The sequence below is a fragment of the Panthera pardus genome, unplaced genomic scaffold (assembly GCF_024362965.1).
Source record: "Panthera pardus isolate Hobbes unplaced genomic scaffold, ASM2436296v1 HiC_scaffold_20, whole genome shotgun sequence".
Classification (NCBI taxonomy): domain Eukaryota; kingdom Metazoa; phylum Chordata; class Mammalia; order Carnivora; family Felidae; genus Panthera; species Panthera pardus.
In genome coordinates this window covers 45510492-45527338 of record NW_026526766.1, presented here as the reverse complement: position 1 = coordinate 45527338, position 16847 = coordinate 45510492, and the positions used below count along the sequence as shown (strand labels likewise).

At 47.1% G+C, this 16847-nt stretch overlaps 1 protein-coding gene, 1 long non-coding RNA gene and 1 pseudogene across 2 annotated transcripts; 1 reads left to right on the top strand and 2 right to left on the bottom strand.

Annotated features, from left to right (window-relative positions):
• Window positions 1-486: 486 nt before the first annotated feature.
• Window positions 487-6021, bottom strand: LOC109261311 (uncharacterized). The gene is made up of 3 exons (XR_002077336.2): window positions 5456-6021; window positions 2519-2631; window positions 487-2023 (listed from the first exon to the last, which is right to left on the bottom strand). It is a non-coding gene; the product is annotated as an uncharacterized LOC109261311 (long non-coding RNA).
• Window positions 6022-10918: 4897 nt separating this feature from the next.
• LOC109261303 (interferon omega-1-like) lies at window positions 10919-11325 on the top strand (annotated as a pseudogene).
• Window positions 11326-12435: 1110 nt separating this feature from the next.
• On the bottom strand, window positions 12436-13163 carry LOC109261305 (interferon omega-1-like). The gene has a single exon (XM_019439866.2). The coding sequence runs from the start codon at window positions 13024-13026 to the stop codon at window positions 12436-12438; it is 591 nt and encodes a 196-aa protein (XP_019295411.2). The 5' UTR covers window positions 13027-13163.
• Between the last annotated feature and the right edge of the window lie 3684 nt (window positions 13164-16847).

Here is a 16847-nt window from a genome sequence, read left to right as displayed (position 1 = left end):
ACAACCTTAAACTTAGGAGCTAAGTCACATTAACGACAATGTTCTGAGGTTGTTAGAGTTTATGTTGTTCTTACCTCTTCTCAAGTTTTACTGTTTAACCTTTACTTGGATTCTATGAAATATCATTATATTCCTGTAATTACCCTGCATATTGATGCAGATTGTCACATTGTCCTAGGGGCATATTATGTGTATTTTTTGAGGACAAATCATGATGTCCCTTTAATAATAAAAATATAATTTAAAAATGTTTTATCATAGGGACTCTTCGGTGGCTAAGTTGTTTAAGTACCCGACTTTGACTCAGGTCATGATCTCACAGTTTATGGGTTCAAGTCCTGCATCGGGCTCTGTGTGGACGGTTCAGAGCCTGGAGACTGCTTCCGATTCTGTGTCTCCCTCTCTCTCTGCCCCTCCCCCGCTTGTGCTGTCAAAAATAAACATTAAAAAAATATTTTATCATAGATTCTTATCCATCTTAAAATCTCTATTACAAACATACACTTTATAATATGCACAGTATTTTATAACTATAATATATATATATATATCATAAATAAAAATAAACATTGGAGGTGTGTGCTCAACATTTTTTCTGAGGGGTAGAAGGTGAAACATCGAATACCTGTATCTCCATAACCCTGTGTACCCCACCTTAAAGTCATGGTGGACATTCTCTGGGATTCCACATATGTGTTCAAAGGTGACAGCTTTGTTTCGGTCACAGGAATCGCACAAGATTTATATACACACTTTTCTGGACATGTTACGCGTACCCAGAAGAGCTAGATTGTGTGAGATTGTACGCCCACAGCACCGAGTAAATGTCACAATCCCTTCTCCCAAGGTGGTTGTGGGCTCTCAGGACAGATCAAGGGCCCATAAGTCACCCCTTCTAGAGCCTGGGTTCATAGAGAGTCCCTGCCCTGCACCCCTGGGCCTTGCTCTCATCCACCAATTCTCATCTTCCTACATTATCTGCCTGGGTACCTGGCAAATCTCCTATCACTAACTAGCACAAGGGCAGTCAAGATCTAGCGCTCCCTCCAGGAAGCTGGGGTCAAGTATCATCCAAATATTCAGGACAGAGATGAGGCCAGTTTAGGACTGCACACAAGTTTAGCACGAACCCCTTGCAAAGGTGTTGAGCTGGCCCCAGTGGAGAGCAAGGACTGTAACTCCTACACCCCACCTGTGGAACTCAAAATTGCTGTAGTGAAGCCTTGAGTTCAGAGGGTGAGGGGGAAACTTCTAGGACCATGAATCTATGGTGGGGCACAGTTTCCACCTGCGCCCAAGATCCCATTCCCTTCCGGATGACAGCTGCAGAAGTGGGCACTGCGACTCATTTCTCAGCCTCGGTGAAAGCATACGCTGGCCCCCCACCCCCACGGGACGTGCCCTGGGGCCAGTAGGGGATGCAGAACTTGGGGCTCTGTTCTGGTCAAGTGCTGCTGGTGGTGGTGGTCTGTCGGGAAGCGTGGACCACGGGCGTGTTGGGGTTGCTAAAGCAGGACGTGTTCTCCACTTTTCCCTCTGGATGGGGAGGTAGCTGCAGGCAGGGCAGCTGATAAAATGGGCTCAGCAAAGCCGGGAGGGAAAGGAGAAAACACTGTTTACAGGTTCGGGAGAGAAACGGACACATGTCTTCCAGTAACACGCATGTCACTCTCTAAGCCACTGGAAAGGAACTGGATGCAAAATTAGGGACATGAACAGTGAGCCATGATACAGGTCACCCCCTCTCCTGCCCACCAGGCAGCCCAGCAACGAAGGGGGTCAGTACTGCAAACTAGGTGCTGAGATGGATGTGCTCAGGCCTGAGACGACAAACAGGTGCTACTCAGAGGTGGGCATTGTCCGCAAGACCCATCTGTTTTGAAACAAACTTTGAACTCAAAAGTCAATTCTCCCTGCCATTTGGTCCCCCTGAGGCATTGCCCGGCTCAACAACACCAAAGCAGGGCAAATGGGTCGCCCGGTCATCAGTGACAGGAACGTTCACACTGCAGACACACAGCACCTGTAGCAAAGCGAGGAGAGCGTGAGGAAGGATCAAGGGTTGAGTGGGTGAAAAGGAGGGACACAGACGGGTGGGAAGGAAGGAGAAGGTCTCTATCACCACGAATCAGGCCACTCCCATTCCTTGCTCTTCTCCCCCAGTTCCTGACTCAGGCTCCACCTGCTGGTGGCTGCCTAGAACACTGACGAGGTGGCCTGAACGTGGTGCCATCTCGGCAAGTGTGTGTACATGTTTTCTTGTGCGTGGAGCAGGTGGTGTAGAGGGGGAGGGTGTCTTTGAGCACAAAAGCAATGCCTGCCAGACCCCTTTATGGGTAAGTCCTTTTTTACAGCCATTCTTGATGACACTGTGCAGGATCGTGTGCTCAAAGCGAATAGTTGGTGATCGTTGCATGCTTGGTAGAGTCACGGGGTATCTTCTTCAGGACATACACCGCACCTGAACCACAGGCAGGTTCTGCAATTTGTGACAAGGATGCGGGTGTTCTGGGCTCACCCGGGACCACAGTTCAGCCCGCTGAAGCCAATGTGGCCAAACATTCCAAAGGTCTCTCCACAGCCATCCACATGGTCGGGGTCAATGCCGCTAAAGGCCGAGTGGAGTCACTGCTGAAAAAAGAAGAGCCACCAAAAAGTGGAGTCACCAAGGAGGAGGAGTCCCCATGAAATAATAGAAGAGCGACTGGAGCCACCCTTTGTGCCATTTCCACCTGGAGGAGAGAAGAGGGTGGGGTCAATGTAGCTCATCCCGGCTCTCCTCCAGTCTCTTCACCTGCCTTGGCTCCCTCATCCAGGCCTAGAGAAGCAGCCCTTATCTCCTCCAGGCAGGTGCACACTTACACAGCAACTGAAGCCTGGGAAGATTCACATCTGCTTTTCGTTACATAATTAAAATGGTGAACATTAATTTTTAAAATTGCTTCTCCTAACGTGAATTTCAGACACGATGAGTAACCACATCGGTAGAAAACTCAGGGCTAGAGAACTCAGGGAGGGGGTGACCCTCAAGAGTGACCCTCCTTATGCTCCCAAGGGCAAACACTACTCCCCCAAGGAGAGGCAGTGGCTTCACGTACTGAAGGACTGGCGTGGGTCCCATAACAAGCCACTTCTGACTCACAGTTCTTTGCTTTTCACTGGGGGCTGCTCTACGTTGTGAAGTACTAGAATCATCCAGTCTAGAATCCCACTCTCTGACCTCTGCCTTCGCTTTTTCCAAATTGCCCTTCATAGGCCAATTAGTCAGGAAACGACAGTCTGCTGGCTCTTACAGGTGTCCATCAGCAACCTCTGGTCTTTGCTCTCTCTTCATCCATGGTAGATGTTATAGGCTGAGTTGTGTCCACCACCGGCCCCACAAAATTCACATATTTAGGTACCAACCCCCCAGTATCTCAGAATGGAACTGCGCTTGGAGAGAAGGTCTTTAAAGAGGTGATTAAGCTAAAATGAAGCCCTCAGGGTAGGCATTCATCCAATATGACTGGTGTCCTTATAAGAAGCTGTAGAGACACAGAAAAGGTCATGTGAGGACACGGCAAGAAGGGAGCTGTCTACAAGCCAAGGAGAGAGGCCTCAGAGGAAACCTAATCTGCCCACACCTTGATCTTGGACTTCTAGTCTCCAGAACCGCAAGATAACAAATTTCTGTTGTTTAAGTCCCCCAGTCCATGGTAGTACTTGCTATGGAGGCCCTGGCCAACGAATAGATTTCATGGACCATGACTGAAGCAACATTCTAAACACCCTCACCTCCTTCTTGATTCATCATTCCTATCGGGCAAAAGACCAAACCCTCTGCGTCTCCCCGCACCTGATCTGGCTGAGACTCGCTAGATAAGATCACCCAGGCAAGTATATTGTGCCACCACAGTCCTACAGTCTCCAGCTAAGGGACATCTCCACTACTACCTGGAGTTCGGACTTCCATTCATCCCACCTGTTTGGCTAAGTTCCTTCTCAGTGCATTTAAGAGACATGAGTGAACAAGACTGACATTGCTCCCTGCTCCTGGGACCTGGTATCACTGTTCCACGGTCAAGTCTCCCGTCCTTAATTATTTCCAACGTTCTCCACTTTGACAAACTTCTATTCCCCCAACCTCAACACATGCATCACACGCCACGTCACAGAGGAAGCAGAAGCCACCAGAAGAGAATTTCTCTTCGCCAAACTAAAAAAAAAAAAAAAAAAAAAAAAAAAAAATGTGTACCCCACCCCTCCTCTCCTCCTTTCCTGTTATAGTGAAAAAGGTTTCTCAAGGTGAATCCATTGAACTTTCCAGCTGGGAAAGTTGCCTTTCTTTCCCCAGGCATACTCCTTTAGTCTATGTTGTGACTTTTGGCTCAGTTGTTTATTATCGCCTTGCACAACAAGGACTCACTGCTCGATCACCAGCATTAAGTGCTTAGCATTTAGCTGGTACTCAAGAACCAATGTATTTTTTGGATCCGCTTGTATAAGAGTATACCAAAGGCATCACTGTATAGCTTCTATATAACATGGAATTCTGCAGAACAATCCCGGCAATCTTTCTATGGCAGTTCACACAGATGGACCTAATTTTGTATTTTGGGTGCGACATAGTTCGACGATTGGACAATTCCACGGTTGTTGTTAAGCTTAATGAACAGGGGAGTCCCACTTCCCAAATGGGAACCTCTCGTGCCCAGGGCTGCCTGCAGGAGCCCTGGGCACGAGAGGTTCCCTAGCGAAGCAGCAAAGCCCAGCCTACGTTGTTACAGCAGAGCACATTTGAAGCTCTTTCTGGAGAACCCGAACCTCAGCAAGATGTCTGGCAAATTACAGCTACTCTGTGAAATGCGTAAATAGCTGACATAAATAATCTCTTCCGGCATCTTCACTTAGTATCAGGCCACCTGTGATGATAATCTTTAAGGTACAGGTAAAACAATGGTATAAAGACAAAGACAACTTGTAAGAAAAAATAATATATATATATTTATATGTAAATATAAAATGAGGGAGATGGGAAAGGGGATGTTCTCTGATTTTCAGACATAATTTTCAGCCAAGGAAACTCACAACGCTTCACATCAAAAACTCTTTCCAGTGTGGCCATTTGGTTTGGGTGAGTTAGGAACTTGCCTCACACACAACCTGAAAGGGGGTGTCAAATGACTTAGTAATGAAGAAATATTTCAAGGCAACATTCTTAAAAACAAAAGTTAATGATAAAAAATCCTTGATGAACAAAATATCAAAATTTTAGATAAAGACAAGATCTGGCCTTGAATTACAAAAGCCTGAGAGTTGTACAAGTAGGGTGAAGGGGCAGCAAAATTCGATTTTGACAAATTCCATTTGGTCTACCCATTTTTTTGTCAAAGAAACTGAAGTTCATTTACTTGCTAAATATCCCGAACACTATTCACACGACACTGCCAGAAAGGAGTATGATTTGCTTACTTACCTCTGATAGTGAAGTGTATGTCTCAATACAGAGAGAAGCACTTGATGAAAATTTTGATTTAGTCAAAATGGAGACCGAGCCTAAAAATGTGCCAACAAGATAGTTATCACTGTTTTCAGCCGAAGAAAAGATTATCAAAATAATGGCTTGCCATAAAATCATATTTTCAAACTGTGGGAAAAGAATATCATCTGGAATGTGGAAATGAATTAGGGAAAGATGGAGAAAAGAATTAATGTAAATTAAACATGTGTATGCTATTTCTCCAATACCATTTCAGTACTAACGTTAAATTCTCTCAGACGGCAACTCTCTCAAATGAAGATAAATTGAGCAAAATAGTTAGTTCTGAAAATGATTCATGAGTTTGCTTTCATCGAAGCCCAGGAAATGATAAATTCTGGGTTTGGTATACATAAAATATTTAACGTTAAAATAATCCGAGTTTTAATACACCTACTTTTCAATATTTTTCCAACAGTTTAACGTTGCAGGAAAAAGTAACCTTTACATTTCAATAAAATCATACATATTGATTCGTGTCCAGACTGTAGATGCGTACCGCCTTTCCCTGACCTCGCGTCCTTCTCCCCCAGAAACAATCCTGGATCTGCAAACATACCCCACGAAGTGCACTTTCATCCCGCATCCCGAGGAAATGACCCCTTTGTAAACCGCTCTGGCTGAAACACTGCTCGACAAAGGAGAGGATCCACGCAGGGACCGACCATGAACATGAAAGGCTCGGTGCGAAGTGCGGCTCAGCTCCCCCTCGGCGGTCAGGCCCGACAAGGGAGGGGTCTGCTCGCTGTCCTCGCGGCCCCACCTTGTCCCGGATTCCGGCGTCGCCCCTCCCGGGAGGGGCTCCCGCTGCCTGCGAAGCTGCGGTTTCCGCGGGACTCGGCGTTAGACTGCCTGGCAGGTTCCGCTGGTGGGCGATGCCGGTTGCGTCGTTACGTTGAGTTCGAGCGCCCCCTTCTGGCCGTTGGGGCGTAGCGAGGGGCCTGGCGCGCGCTGTTTAAGAGCTGGCAACCTGCGGTTTCACTGTGGTCCAGGTGAAGCTGAGAAATTCTCCACTCCTGGTCTCTGCAGACGGCAATGGTGATGGTCAGCGGTAGCTGAGTCTGTTCCTTTGGTTCGCTATGATTTTGGAGCCAAAGCCTGGAAAATAAGGACACCTGAATTCTTTTCAGGCATCTGAAAAGCAATGCCTATAAATTAGGCTGGAATGCCAGAATTCAATGCAAGTTTCCTGAGGAAAGTAGACATATCATCAAAATCCAGAAGACATAAGATCTCTGTTTCTGCTATCAGATTCTCCAGCATATCTTCAGTCGGCTCAGTATGGAGACACAGCTAGTTTACAGGAAGATCCTCCTGGAAAAATTTGCCCTTTAGCCTTAACCACCAAACCAGGAACTACTGGAGGAAAGGCTGAATATAGAAATTCTTCAGCCCTGTCCTAAGGGGATATTGCTGCCCAGAGATTCTTCCAGGGCATCATTCCCCATATGAAGGACTAGGCAGTTGTCAGAAAGAAAACTGAAGTGCACTCTTCCCTTAGTTAATAATCCCTGTAGGAAACAATCAGGACATGATGTTATACTCAACTGATTTTAATCAATTATGTCACTGTTTGCCAGGCTGGAAAAAGCAGTTGACAGTTCTTTCCAGGTGCTTACTGAAAAGGCAAAGAGAAAAATGGAGACTGAGTATTCCAATAATAACCAGAAATTTGTTTCTCAATCTGATATTCTACATCTTACAGAGAAAATATTTTTGTAATCCATTAAATGGTGGTTGTTGTTCTTTTTTAAAAAATACTCTTCAAAAATCTTTTATAACTTCCCTTGAACCATAATTCACATTGTGTCTTTTGATCATTTTTATATTATTCTCTCAAATCAACGATATATATTATGTGTTGGTTTTATTCTTTCTGTTTCTAGGATCAGCACGATTATTCTCTTAATGTATATTGTTTTGAGATCCTCCAATGGTAGCCACTGGGCTAGATGCCAAGGACTCATGACTTGATAAGGTATTTTCTTGCCCCACCGCTACCTTGCACACTCCTGAGGAGCTATTCTAGAGGAAAGGGATAGATCTTCAAAGGTGCTTCTATGAGCGGCGGCTAGGAGCCGGGATGTAGCCATGCTTACTTAGTCTGTGGACAGAGCACATTAGCAGACAAAAAAGAGTGGACCGGGTGCAATGCTGAAGTTATTAAACACCATAATTATGAAACACCATAATTTTGGAAGTCCATAATGGAATAGAGCTCACTATCCTGGGCTTGGAGGTGAATGAATGGAGATGAGAGGTACAAGGTCCATAGGCGAAAGTTACTTAATTACATGCGTCTCCCAGTGGTGCAGACTTTCCGTCCACAGGGGCTTCTGGTCAACCTGAGAGGGGACTGGGGATGGCAGGGCTCGGCGCCCAGGTGCTCACGAATGGGCTGTGAGAGATCACCATGCAGCAGCAGCTGGAAGCGGCCAAGGTTTTCCAGTGTCAGGAGCCAGAATGTGAACATGGCCACGCCTCCACCCTCCCTGCCAGCCGATTCCTACCCTGCATTGCTCAAGGCCCTCAGGCATCCGGACGCACAGAGAAACACACTAAATACAGGGAACCCTGCCCTCACATCTACACCCAAAGAATCCAAGAGTGGAGTTATCAACTAAGTAGAATGCTCAAGCAAGGCCAATAACCACTGTTCCTGCAGAGGGGGCTCCTTAGCACAACGCGGGTTCTGGATGCTAGTTTTCTTAGGAGCAGGTTGGCGACTCCTCCCTTCTCTCCTTAGAGCTCCTCACATGCCCATTAAGTGAAAGCAAAATCAGGCGGCTGGTCTTGCAAAGCTGAGTGCGGTCCTTTCACCCAGAAGAACAGCATACGAGTGGTTCTTGTTTGAGCCTTTGGCAGAAGCAGCCACCTTCAGGCCCTTGTATCCTTGAGTGCTGGTCTTCAGGCTTCCCTCTGCCATGGCCCCCAGCCCCCAGTTCTCTTGCATCGAATTTTGCCAACTTACACTTTGCTTTTCTGTCAGCGCAAAGGTCACTGCCCCTTTTCATTTTCATGACATTCAGACCTATGTTTGTTGTCTTTATGCCCGCACAACTGTCAAGTTTTGCTTTCTAGGAAGGTTGAAATGAGAAACAAAAACCTCTCGAGTCTTGAACATTAGAGAGAAAAACCGTGCAGCCCATTTCCTTGCTTTCACTTCCCTTTGTGTTAACCTCAGGATGACGTAGAACATACATACTGGAGAAGCAGGAAGACAAACCTCGCCCATAGGCCAATGCCTGAAAAGAAAGGTATAACATTTTTACGTGAAAAATCACAAATGGGTAAGGAGAAGAAGGCTATTTCTCCCTGACTTACTAGTCTACCCCTCACCCGCCCCCCTGCATTCTCAGCATGAGAGAGATGAACAAAAAGGAAACGCCATAGAATCCTGCAGACTGAATGAACAACGGAAGTTCACTATTTCTTGTAATATTAGCTTCTACCAGGAGATGTCACCATTGAGCGCAACACGTTTCTGGTGATTTCAGTAAGAGACTGAACCATAAAAGCTGCAGTGGCAACGTCCAAAGCATGTGCTTACTAAAAGGTGAAATTGTTGGCAGAAAGAGTAAGGGAGCCCCAGATAAAGAAAGACAAGATACAGCTTTCAGGACACAAGAGAAATCGTATCAGACCCCAGCGATTTTTCCGATTTTCCGTGAACTCGGCCCCACTGGTTCTACTTCCCCAAGCACCCTTCCAGGGAGGTGTCAGAATGGCAAAGGAATGGGAAAACCTCAGTAGTTAACGCACTTTAAGGGAACAAAGGGAGTGGGAAAATAGTCTCTACCCGGCGGCGTGGAAATAACCGTATCAGAAGACCTAAATCCGGGGTACAACTCCTAGCGCTGTCTCAAAAGTAAGCAAGACCCTGTTTTCCTCACCCGACATAAGGAGTCCAAGACCCCATCCAGTTTATACTGGTTCTCTGAGCTTGCCTGTAGTCCCTTCCCCTATCTGACCTTCACCTCTGCTTCATTATAATGTTAAAGTCCCCGTCCCAGGAGCTTCATTAACGTAACACCCGATGCCTGCATAGGTAGGTTTTCTAAGTCACCCTCCCCCCTTTACACGTGATGACAAAGCTCCCCTAAACATTCATCATAAACCTTAAATAAAAAGCACCCGCTCACCCCTGCTGGGGAGTCACGGCTTTGGAAGTGTTTCTCCTTACTTGATGCAAATATAGTTCCTGTGTGTGACATCCCCACCTGGTGTAGTCTAGCTGGAACTCACCAAGGAGCAGACTCACCTTAGTTGGGTTACAAAATGATTACAACTGGGTCACTCCCCTACTTACTTAGACAAAACAAACTTTTGCCTTCAGCCTCTGAGAGGGCTGTTGACCCTTTTGATACGTGGTCAGGAAAGGAAGGGGTCGCCCCTGAGAATTGGGTCCCTCACACAAACGCTCCAGGGGCAAGGGCAAGGATCTAGGGGCATTAACTGTTTTGCTAACAGAGAAACCAGCGCCCCCACAGCAGGGGAATTCTAATGTCCTCGGGACAAGGTGAGCCTGCCCTCAGGGAGTGAGTCCAGGACAGGTTGGGTTGACGTCACTCAGTCCCTCCAGAGGAAAACTGTTGCTAGAAGTGATAACTACCTTGTCCGTAAAGTGTTGCTGGGAAAATAAGATCATCTTGGAATTACAATCATCATAGCACAAGCACCTTAAAACAACCAGGCTTCCTGCTGGGGGTACTGGGACAGCCTGAGGAGAACTATAGGCCCCTGGTAAAACAAACAAACAAACAAACAAACAAACAAACAAACAAACAAACTGTGGAGGAAAATATATATGTTAGTCCTGACTTTGTGGTCCCAGTGAAGCATAGCCTCAAACCTGACTGAGGTTCCAGAAGGAAGAGGAACATCAGAGAAGCGCATTCATTAATAACCATCAACCTCTGCTGTGATCCAAACGGGAAATAAAACGTAGTCCTTGGTTCTAAGGAGCTTAATTGCCAAAGATGGTCTGGTGAATCCCTAAACAAATATAGAAGCCCTAAGGACTGAAGTATCTAGCCTTCTTGTGTAGAGAGTAAGGAAGATATAAAGGAGCTAAAATTTTGTTCCTAGACAGTTAAAACAATAAAAGTGAGTGATTCTCATTTGACTGATAAGTATCCATTGGGATGGACACATGGGAAGTCTCCTGGGAAAATAAACTTCCTTCCTACAAGTAATCACTTAGAATGATGACATATTCTTAGACAACATGGAGAATGCATAAATGAAAACAAAAAAAGGAAGTAAAAGTGGAGGGAAATGTTCAGACAATGAAAATGTCTGCGTTCCCTATTTAAGAGCCATGCTCCGAGGCCGTGCTCAGAGAACCTCGGCCCCGAGGTCGCCCAGCTCAGCCCGCCCAGCAGCCCCCTCGGCTTCCCCATGGCTCTCCTGCGCCCTCTGCTGACCGCCCTGGCGCTGCTCACCTGCCGCCCTGGAGGCTCTCTGGGCTGTGCCCTGCCTGGGAGCCACGCGCAGGTTAGCAGGGACAACTTGGTGCTCCTGGGCCAGATGCGGAGACTGTCCCCTTTCTTGTGCCTGCGGGCCAGAAAAGACTTCCGCTTCCCCCGGGAGATGCTGGAGGGCGGCCAGCTCCGGGAGGCCCAGGCCGCCGCCGCCGTCCTGCGGGAGCTGCTCCAGCAGACCTTCAACCTGTTGCACACGGAGCGCTCCTCTCGGCGGCCTGGAGCCCCGCGCCGCTGCACGGACTCCGCTCTGGCCTCCACCGGCAGCTGGAAGCCCTGGACGCCTGCTTGGTGAATCCTCAGGAAAGGGTAGGAGTGGGGTAAGGAAGAAGAGCCACGTTCCCAAGTTTGATCTTCGCCCTGGATCATGGCCAGCAGGGGGCGAACTTCCCTGTGAGGGTTTTGTTCTCCCACTCAGTAAACTGGGTTCCCCTGTTTCCCTTCACGTTCAACACTTAGCTCATCATCGCCATGGGGGCATTCACTCAGGTCCCCCAGCTATTCATCACGACACAGAAACAAGCTAGCCTACATGGTTTTGAAAAACATAGAATTCCTGTTTAACTTTTGCTCTCTGCCCGTGGCTTTCTACTCTTAACAGAAATCTTGAAGCTAGAAACCACAACAGAACCAGAGCACCCTTGTGGATGGGCAGGAGGTGGAGGGAGAGAAAAATTGTGTAGGAGTGAATGGATTCAATAAAGTAGGGTGGGGGAAAGGGTGAGGGGTAGGGGGGAAGAGTGCCAGGTGTCAGCATCGGCCAATAAATTCCATGTTTTCCCCACTTCACTCTGGGAGATAATTCCCCTCAGACATTCCACCTGCCACTGTGTGCCGACTGGCTATAAATCGGTAACACCCCTGACGCAGGTACCAAAAATTTTGATATTTTCTAGGACACCTCTCAACTTCATGGAAATGCCAGCTTTTAACAGGCATTTTCTGGTAAGTTGTATGATTGTGACAAAACACTCAAGACGAGTATATTCTGATTAGATTTACGTTAAAGAGTAAGGATTACAAAGTTTTTCAGAATAAAAACCTCAAGGAGTTTCCTTTGATAAGAATTTAATATATCAAGCAATATTAATAAAATGGAAAGGAGAACATGTTTTCTAAATGCTAATACAATGTGAAGGCAAATATTGGTTATATAAAAATATAAATAGAGATAGGACAAATGCAAGAATAAATAAATAAATAAATAAATAAATAAATAAACGAATAAATAAACAACAAATAAATAACACCTGTGCCGTCATTGCTTAGAGACTGAGGCCTTGGGAGATGAATATTTTTAACCTATTCTTGCTTAATACTACTGACAAAGTAGTCACTGGATTAAATATGCTCTACTAAAGCAGGAATTAGAGTCTCTTGAAGTGAGCAGACATAGTGCAGGGTGATGTGGCACGTGAGTCATTGAGAATCACTTCAAGGTGACCCCAGGTCTCCATCCTTGATGGCCAAGCTGTCTTGCAAGGTCGCCGAGGAGGACAAGGCTCTCATGATTTCCAGTCTGACAATTTCCCAGGCGCACTCACTGTATCCCTGGTCCTCCAGGTAGACGCGGATGTCCTGGAAGTACCTCTTGATGGCCAGGGCAGGGCCGTGCATCCCCGGGGCGCGCTCTCCCTCGCCCGTGGCCTGCACCAGGCAGGCGTCCAGGGCTTCCAGCTGCCGGTGGAGGCCAGAGCGGAGTCCGTGCAGCGGCGCGGGGCTCCAGGCCGCCGAGGAGCGCTCCGTGTGCAACAGGTTGAAGGTCTGCTGGAGCAGCTCCCGCAGGACGGCGGCGGCGGCCTGGGCCTCCCGGAGCTGGCCGCCCTCCAGCATCTCCCGGGGGAAGCGGAAGTCTTTTCTGGCCCGCAGGCACAAGAAAGGGGACAGTCTCCGCATCTGGCCCAGGAGCACCAAGTTGTCCCTGCTAACCTGCGCGTGGCTCCCAGGCAGGGCACAGCCCAGAGAGCCTCCAGGGCGGCAGGTGAGCAGCGCCAGGGCGGTCAGCAGAGGGCGCAGGAGAGCCATGGGGAAGCCGAGGGGGCTGCTGGCCGGGCTGAGCTGGGCGGCTGGGGGACCTCTGGGCCGAGGTTCTCTGAGGACGGCCTCGAAGCATGGCTCTTAAATAGGGAACGCGGACAATTTCATTTTCTGAACATCCTCTCCACTTTTACTTCCTTTTTTTGTTTTCATTTATGCATTCGCCATGTTGTCTAAGAAGATGTCATCATTCTAAGTGAATAATTGTACGATGGAAGTTTATTTTCCCAGGAGACTTCCCATGTGTCCATCCCAATGGATTCTTATCAAATGAGAATCATCTTTGTCCTAAAGACTGGAGTAGGTATGTAAACACACAGAGACACACTCACTCACTTTTATTGTTTTAACTGTCTAGGAACAAAATTTTAGCTCCTTTATATCTTCCTTACTCTCTACACAAGAAGGCTAGATACTTCAGTCCTTAGGGCTTCTATATTTGTTTAGGGATTCACCAGACCATCTTTGGCAATTAAGCTCCTTAGAACCAAGGACTACGTTTTATTTCCCGTTTGGATCACAGCAGAGGTTGATGGTTATTAATGAATGCGCTTCTCTGATGTTCCTCTTCCTTCTGGAACCTCAGTCAGGTTTGAGGCTATGCTTCACTGGGACCACAAAGTCAGGACTAACATATATATTTTCCTCCACAGTTTGTTTGTTTGTTTGTTTGTTTGTTTGTTTGTTTGTTTTACCAGGGGCCTATAGTTCTCCTCAGGCTGTCCCAGTACCCCCAGCAGGAAGCCTGGTTGTTTTAAGGTGCTTGTGCTATGATGATTGTAATTCCAAGATGATCTTATTTTCCCAGCAACACTTTACGGACAAGGTAGTTATCACTTCTAGCAACAGTTTTCCTCTGGAGGGACTGAGTGACGTCAACCCAACCTGTCCTGGACTCACTCCCTGAGGGCAGGCTCACCTTGTCCCGAGGACATTAGAATTCCCCTGCTGTGGGGGCGCTGGTTTCTCTGTTAGCAAAACAGTTAATGCCCCTAGATCCTTGCCCTTGCCCCTGGAGCGTTTGTGTGAGGGACCCAATTCTCAGGGGCGACCCCTTCCTTTCCTGACCACGTATCAAAAGGGTCAACAGCCCTCTCAGAGGCTGAAGGCAAAAGTTTGTTTTGTCTAAGTAAGTAGGGGAGTGACCCAGTTGTAATCATTTTGTAACCCAACTAAGGTGAGTCTGCTCCTTGGTGAGTTCCAGCTAGACTACACCAGGTGGGGATGTCACACACAGGAACTATATTTGCATCAAGTAAGGAGAAACACTTCCAAAGCCGTGACTCCCCAGCAGGGGTGAGCGGGTGCTTTTTATTTAAGGTTTATGATGAATGTTTAGGGGAGCTTTGTCATCACGTGTAAAGGGGGGAGGGTGACTTAGAAAACCTACCTATGCAGGCATCGGGTGTTACGTTAATGAAGCTCCTGGGACGGGGACTTTAACATTATAATGAAGCAGAGGTGAAGGTCAGATAGGGGAAGGGACTACAGGCAAGCTCAGAGAACCAGTATAAACTGGATGGGGTCTTGGACTCCTTATGTCGGGTGAGGAAAACAGGGTCTTGCTTACTTTTGAGACAGCGCTAGGAGTTGTACCCCGGATTTAGGTCTTCTGATACGGTTATTTCCACGCCGCCGGGTAGAGACTATTTTCCCACTCCCTTTGTTCCCTTAAAGTGCGTTAACTACTGAGGTTTTCCCATTCCTTTGCCATTCTGACACCTCCCTGGAAGGGTGCTTGGGGAAGTAGAACCAGTGGGGCCGAGGTCACGGAAAATCGGAAAAATCGCTGGGGTCTGATACGATTTCTCTTGTGTCCTGAAAGCTGTATCTTGTCTTTCTTTATCTGGGGCTCCCTTACTCTTTCTGCCAACAATTTCACCTTTTAGTAAGCACATGCTTTGGACGTTGCCACTGCAGCTTTTATGGTTCAGTCTCTTACTGAAATCACCAGAAACGTGTTGCGCTCAATGGTGACATCTCCTGGTAGAAGCTAATATTACAGGAAATAGTGAACTTCCGTTGTTCATTCAGTCTGCAGGATTCTATGGCGTTTCCTTTTTGTTCATCTCTCTCATGCTGAGAATGCAGGGGGGCGGGTGAGGGATAGACTAGTAAGTTAGGGAGAAAAAAGCCTTCTTCTCCTTACCCATTTGTGATTTTTCATGTAAAAATGTTATACCTTTCTTTTCAGGCACTGGCCTATGGGCGAGGTTTGTCTTCCTGCTTCTCCAGTATGTATGTTCTACGTCATCCTGAGGTTAACACAAAGGGAAGTCTCTAATGTTCAAGACTCGAGAGGTTTTTGTTTCTCATTTCAACCTTCCTAGAAAGCAAAACTTGACAGTTGTGCGGGCATAAAGACAACAAACATAGGTCTGAATGTCATGAAAATGAAAAGGGGCAGTGACCTTTGCGCTGACAGAAAAGCAAAGTGTAAGTTGGCAAAATTCGATGCAAGAGAACTGGGGGCTGGGGGCCATGGCAGAGGGAAGCCTGAAGACCAGCACTCAAGGATACAAGGGCCTGAAGGTGGCTGCTTCTGCCAAAGGCTCAAACAAGAACCACTCGTATGCTGTTCGTCTGGGTGAAAGGACTGCACTCAGCTTTGCAAGACCAGCCGCCTGATTTTGCTTTCACTTAATGGGCATGTGAGGAGCTCTAAGGAGAGAAGGGAGGAGTCGCCAACCTGCTCCTAAGAAAACTAGCATCCAGAACCCGCGTTGTGCTAAGGAGCCCCCTCTGCAGGAACAGTGGTTATTGGCCTTGCTTGAGCATTCTACTTAGTTGATAACTCCACTCTTGGATTCTTTGGGTGTAGATGTGAGGGCAGGGTTCCCTGTATTTAGTGTGTTGCTCTGTGCGACCCGATGCCTGAGGGCCTTGAGCAATGCAGGGTAGGAATCGGCTGGCAGGGAGGGTGGAGGCGTGGCCATGTTCACATTCTGGCTCCTGACACTGGAAAACCTTGGCCGCTTCCAGCTGCTGCTACATGGTGATCTCTCACAGCCCATCCGTGAGCACCTGGGTGCCGAGCCCTGCCATCCCCAGTCCCCTCTCAGGTTGACCAGAAGCTCCTGTGGATGGAAAGTCTGCACCACTGGGAGACGCATGTAATTAAGTAACTTTCGCCTATGGACCTTGTACCTCTCATCTCCATTCATTCACCTCCAAGCCCAGGATAGTGAGCTCTATTCCATTATGGACTTCCAAAATTATGGTGTTTCATGATTATGGCGTTTAATAACTTCAGCATTGCACCCGGTCCACTCTTTTTTGTCTGCTAATGTGCCCTGTCTACAGGCTAAGTAAGCATGGCTACATCCCGGCTCCTAGCCACCACTTATAGAAGCACCTTTGAAGATCTATCCCTTTCCTCTAGAATAGCTCCTCGAGAGTGTGCAAGGTAGCGGTGGGGCAAGAAAATACCTTATCAAGTCATGAGTCCTTGGCATCTAGCCCAGTGGCTACCATTGGAGGATCTCAAAACAATATACGTTAAGAGAATAATCGTGCTGATCGTAAAAACAGAAAGAATAATACCAACACATAATATATATCGTTGATTCGAGAGAATAATATAAAAACGACCAAAAGACACAATGTGAATTATGGTTCAAGGGAGGTTATAAAAGAGTTTTGAAGAGTGTTTTTTAAAAAAACAACAACAACCACCATTTGATTACAAAAATATTTTCTCTGTATTTGCAAGATGTAGAATATCAGATTGAGAAACAAACTCCTGGTTATTATTGGAATACTCACTCTCTTACAGTCTTCAACACATCTAATTTTATGAGTTGGCCTAT

Bases quoted from the DNA above. Each gene is read 5' to 3' on its own strand.
- LOC109261305 (XM_019439866.2), bottom strand. From the start codon at position 13,026: ATGGCTCTCCTGCGCCCTCTGCTGACCGCCCTGGCGCTGCTCACCTGC.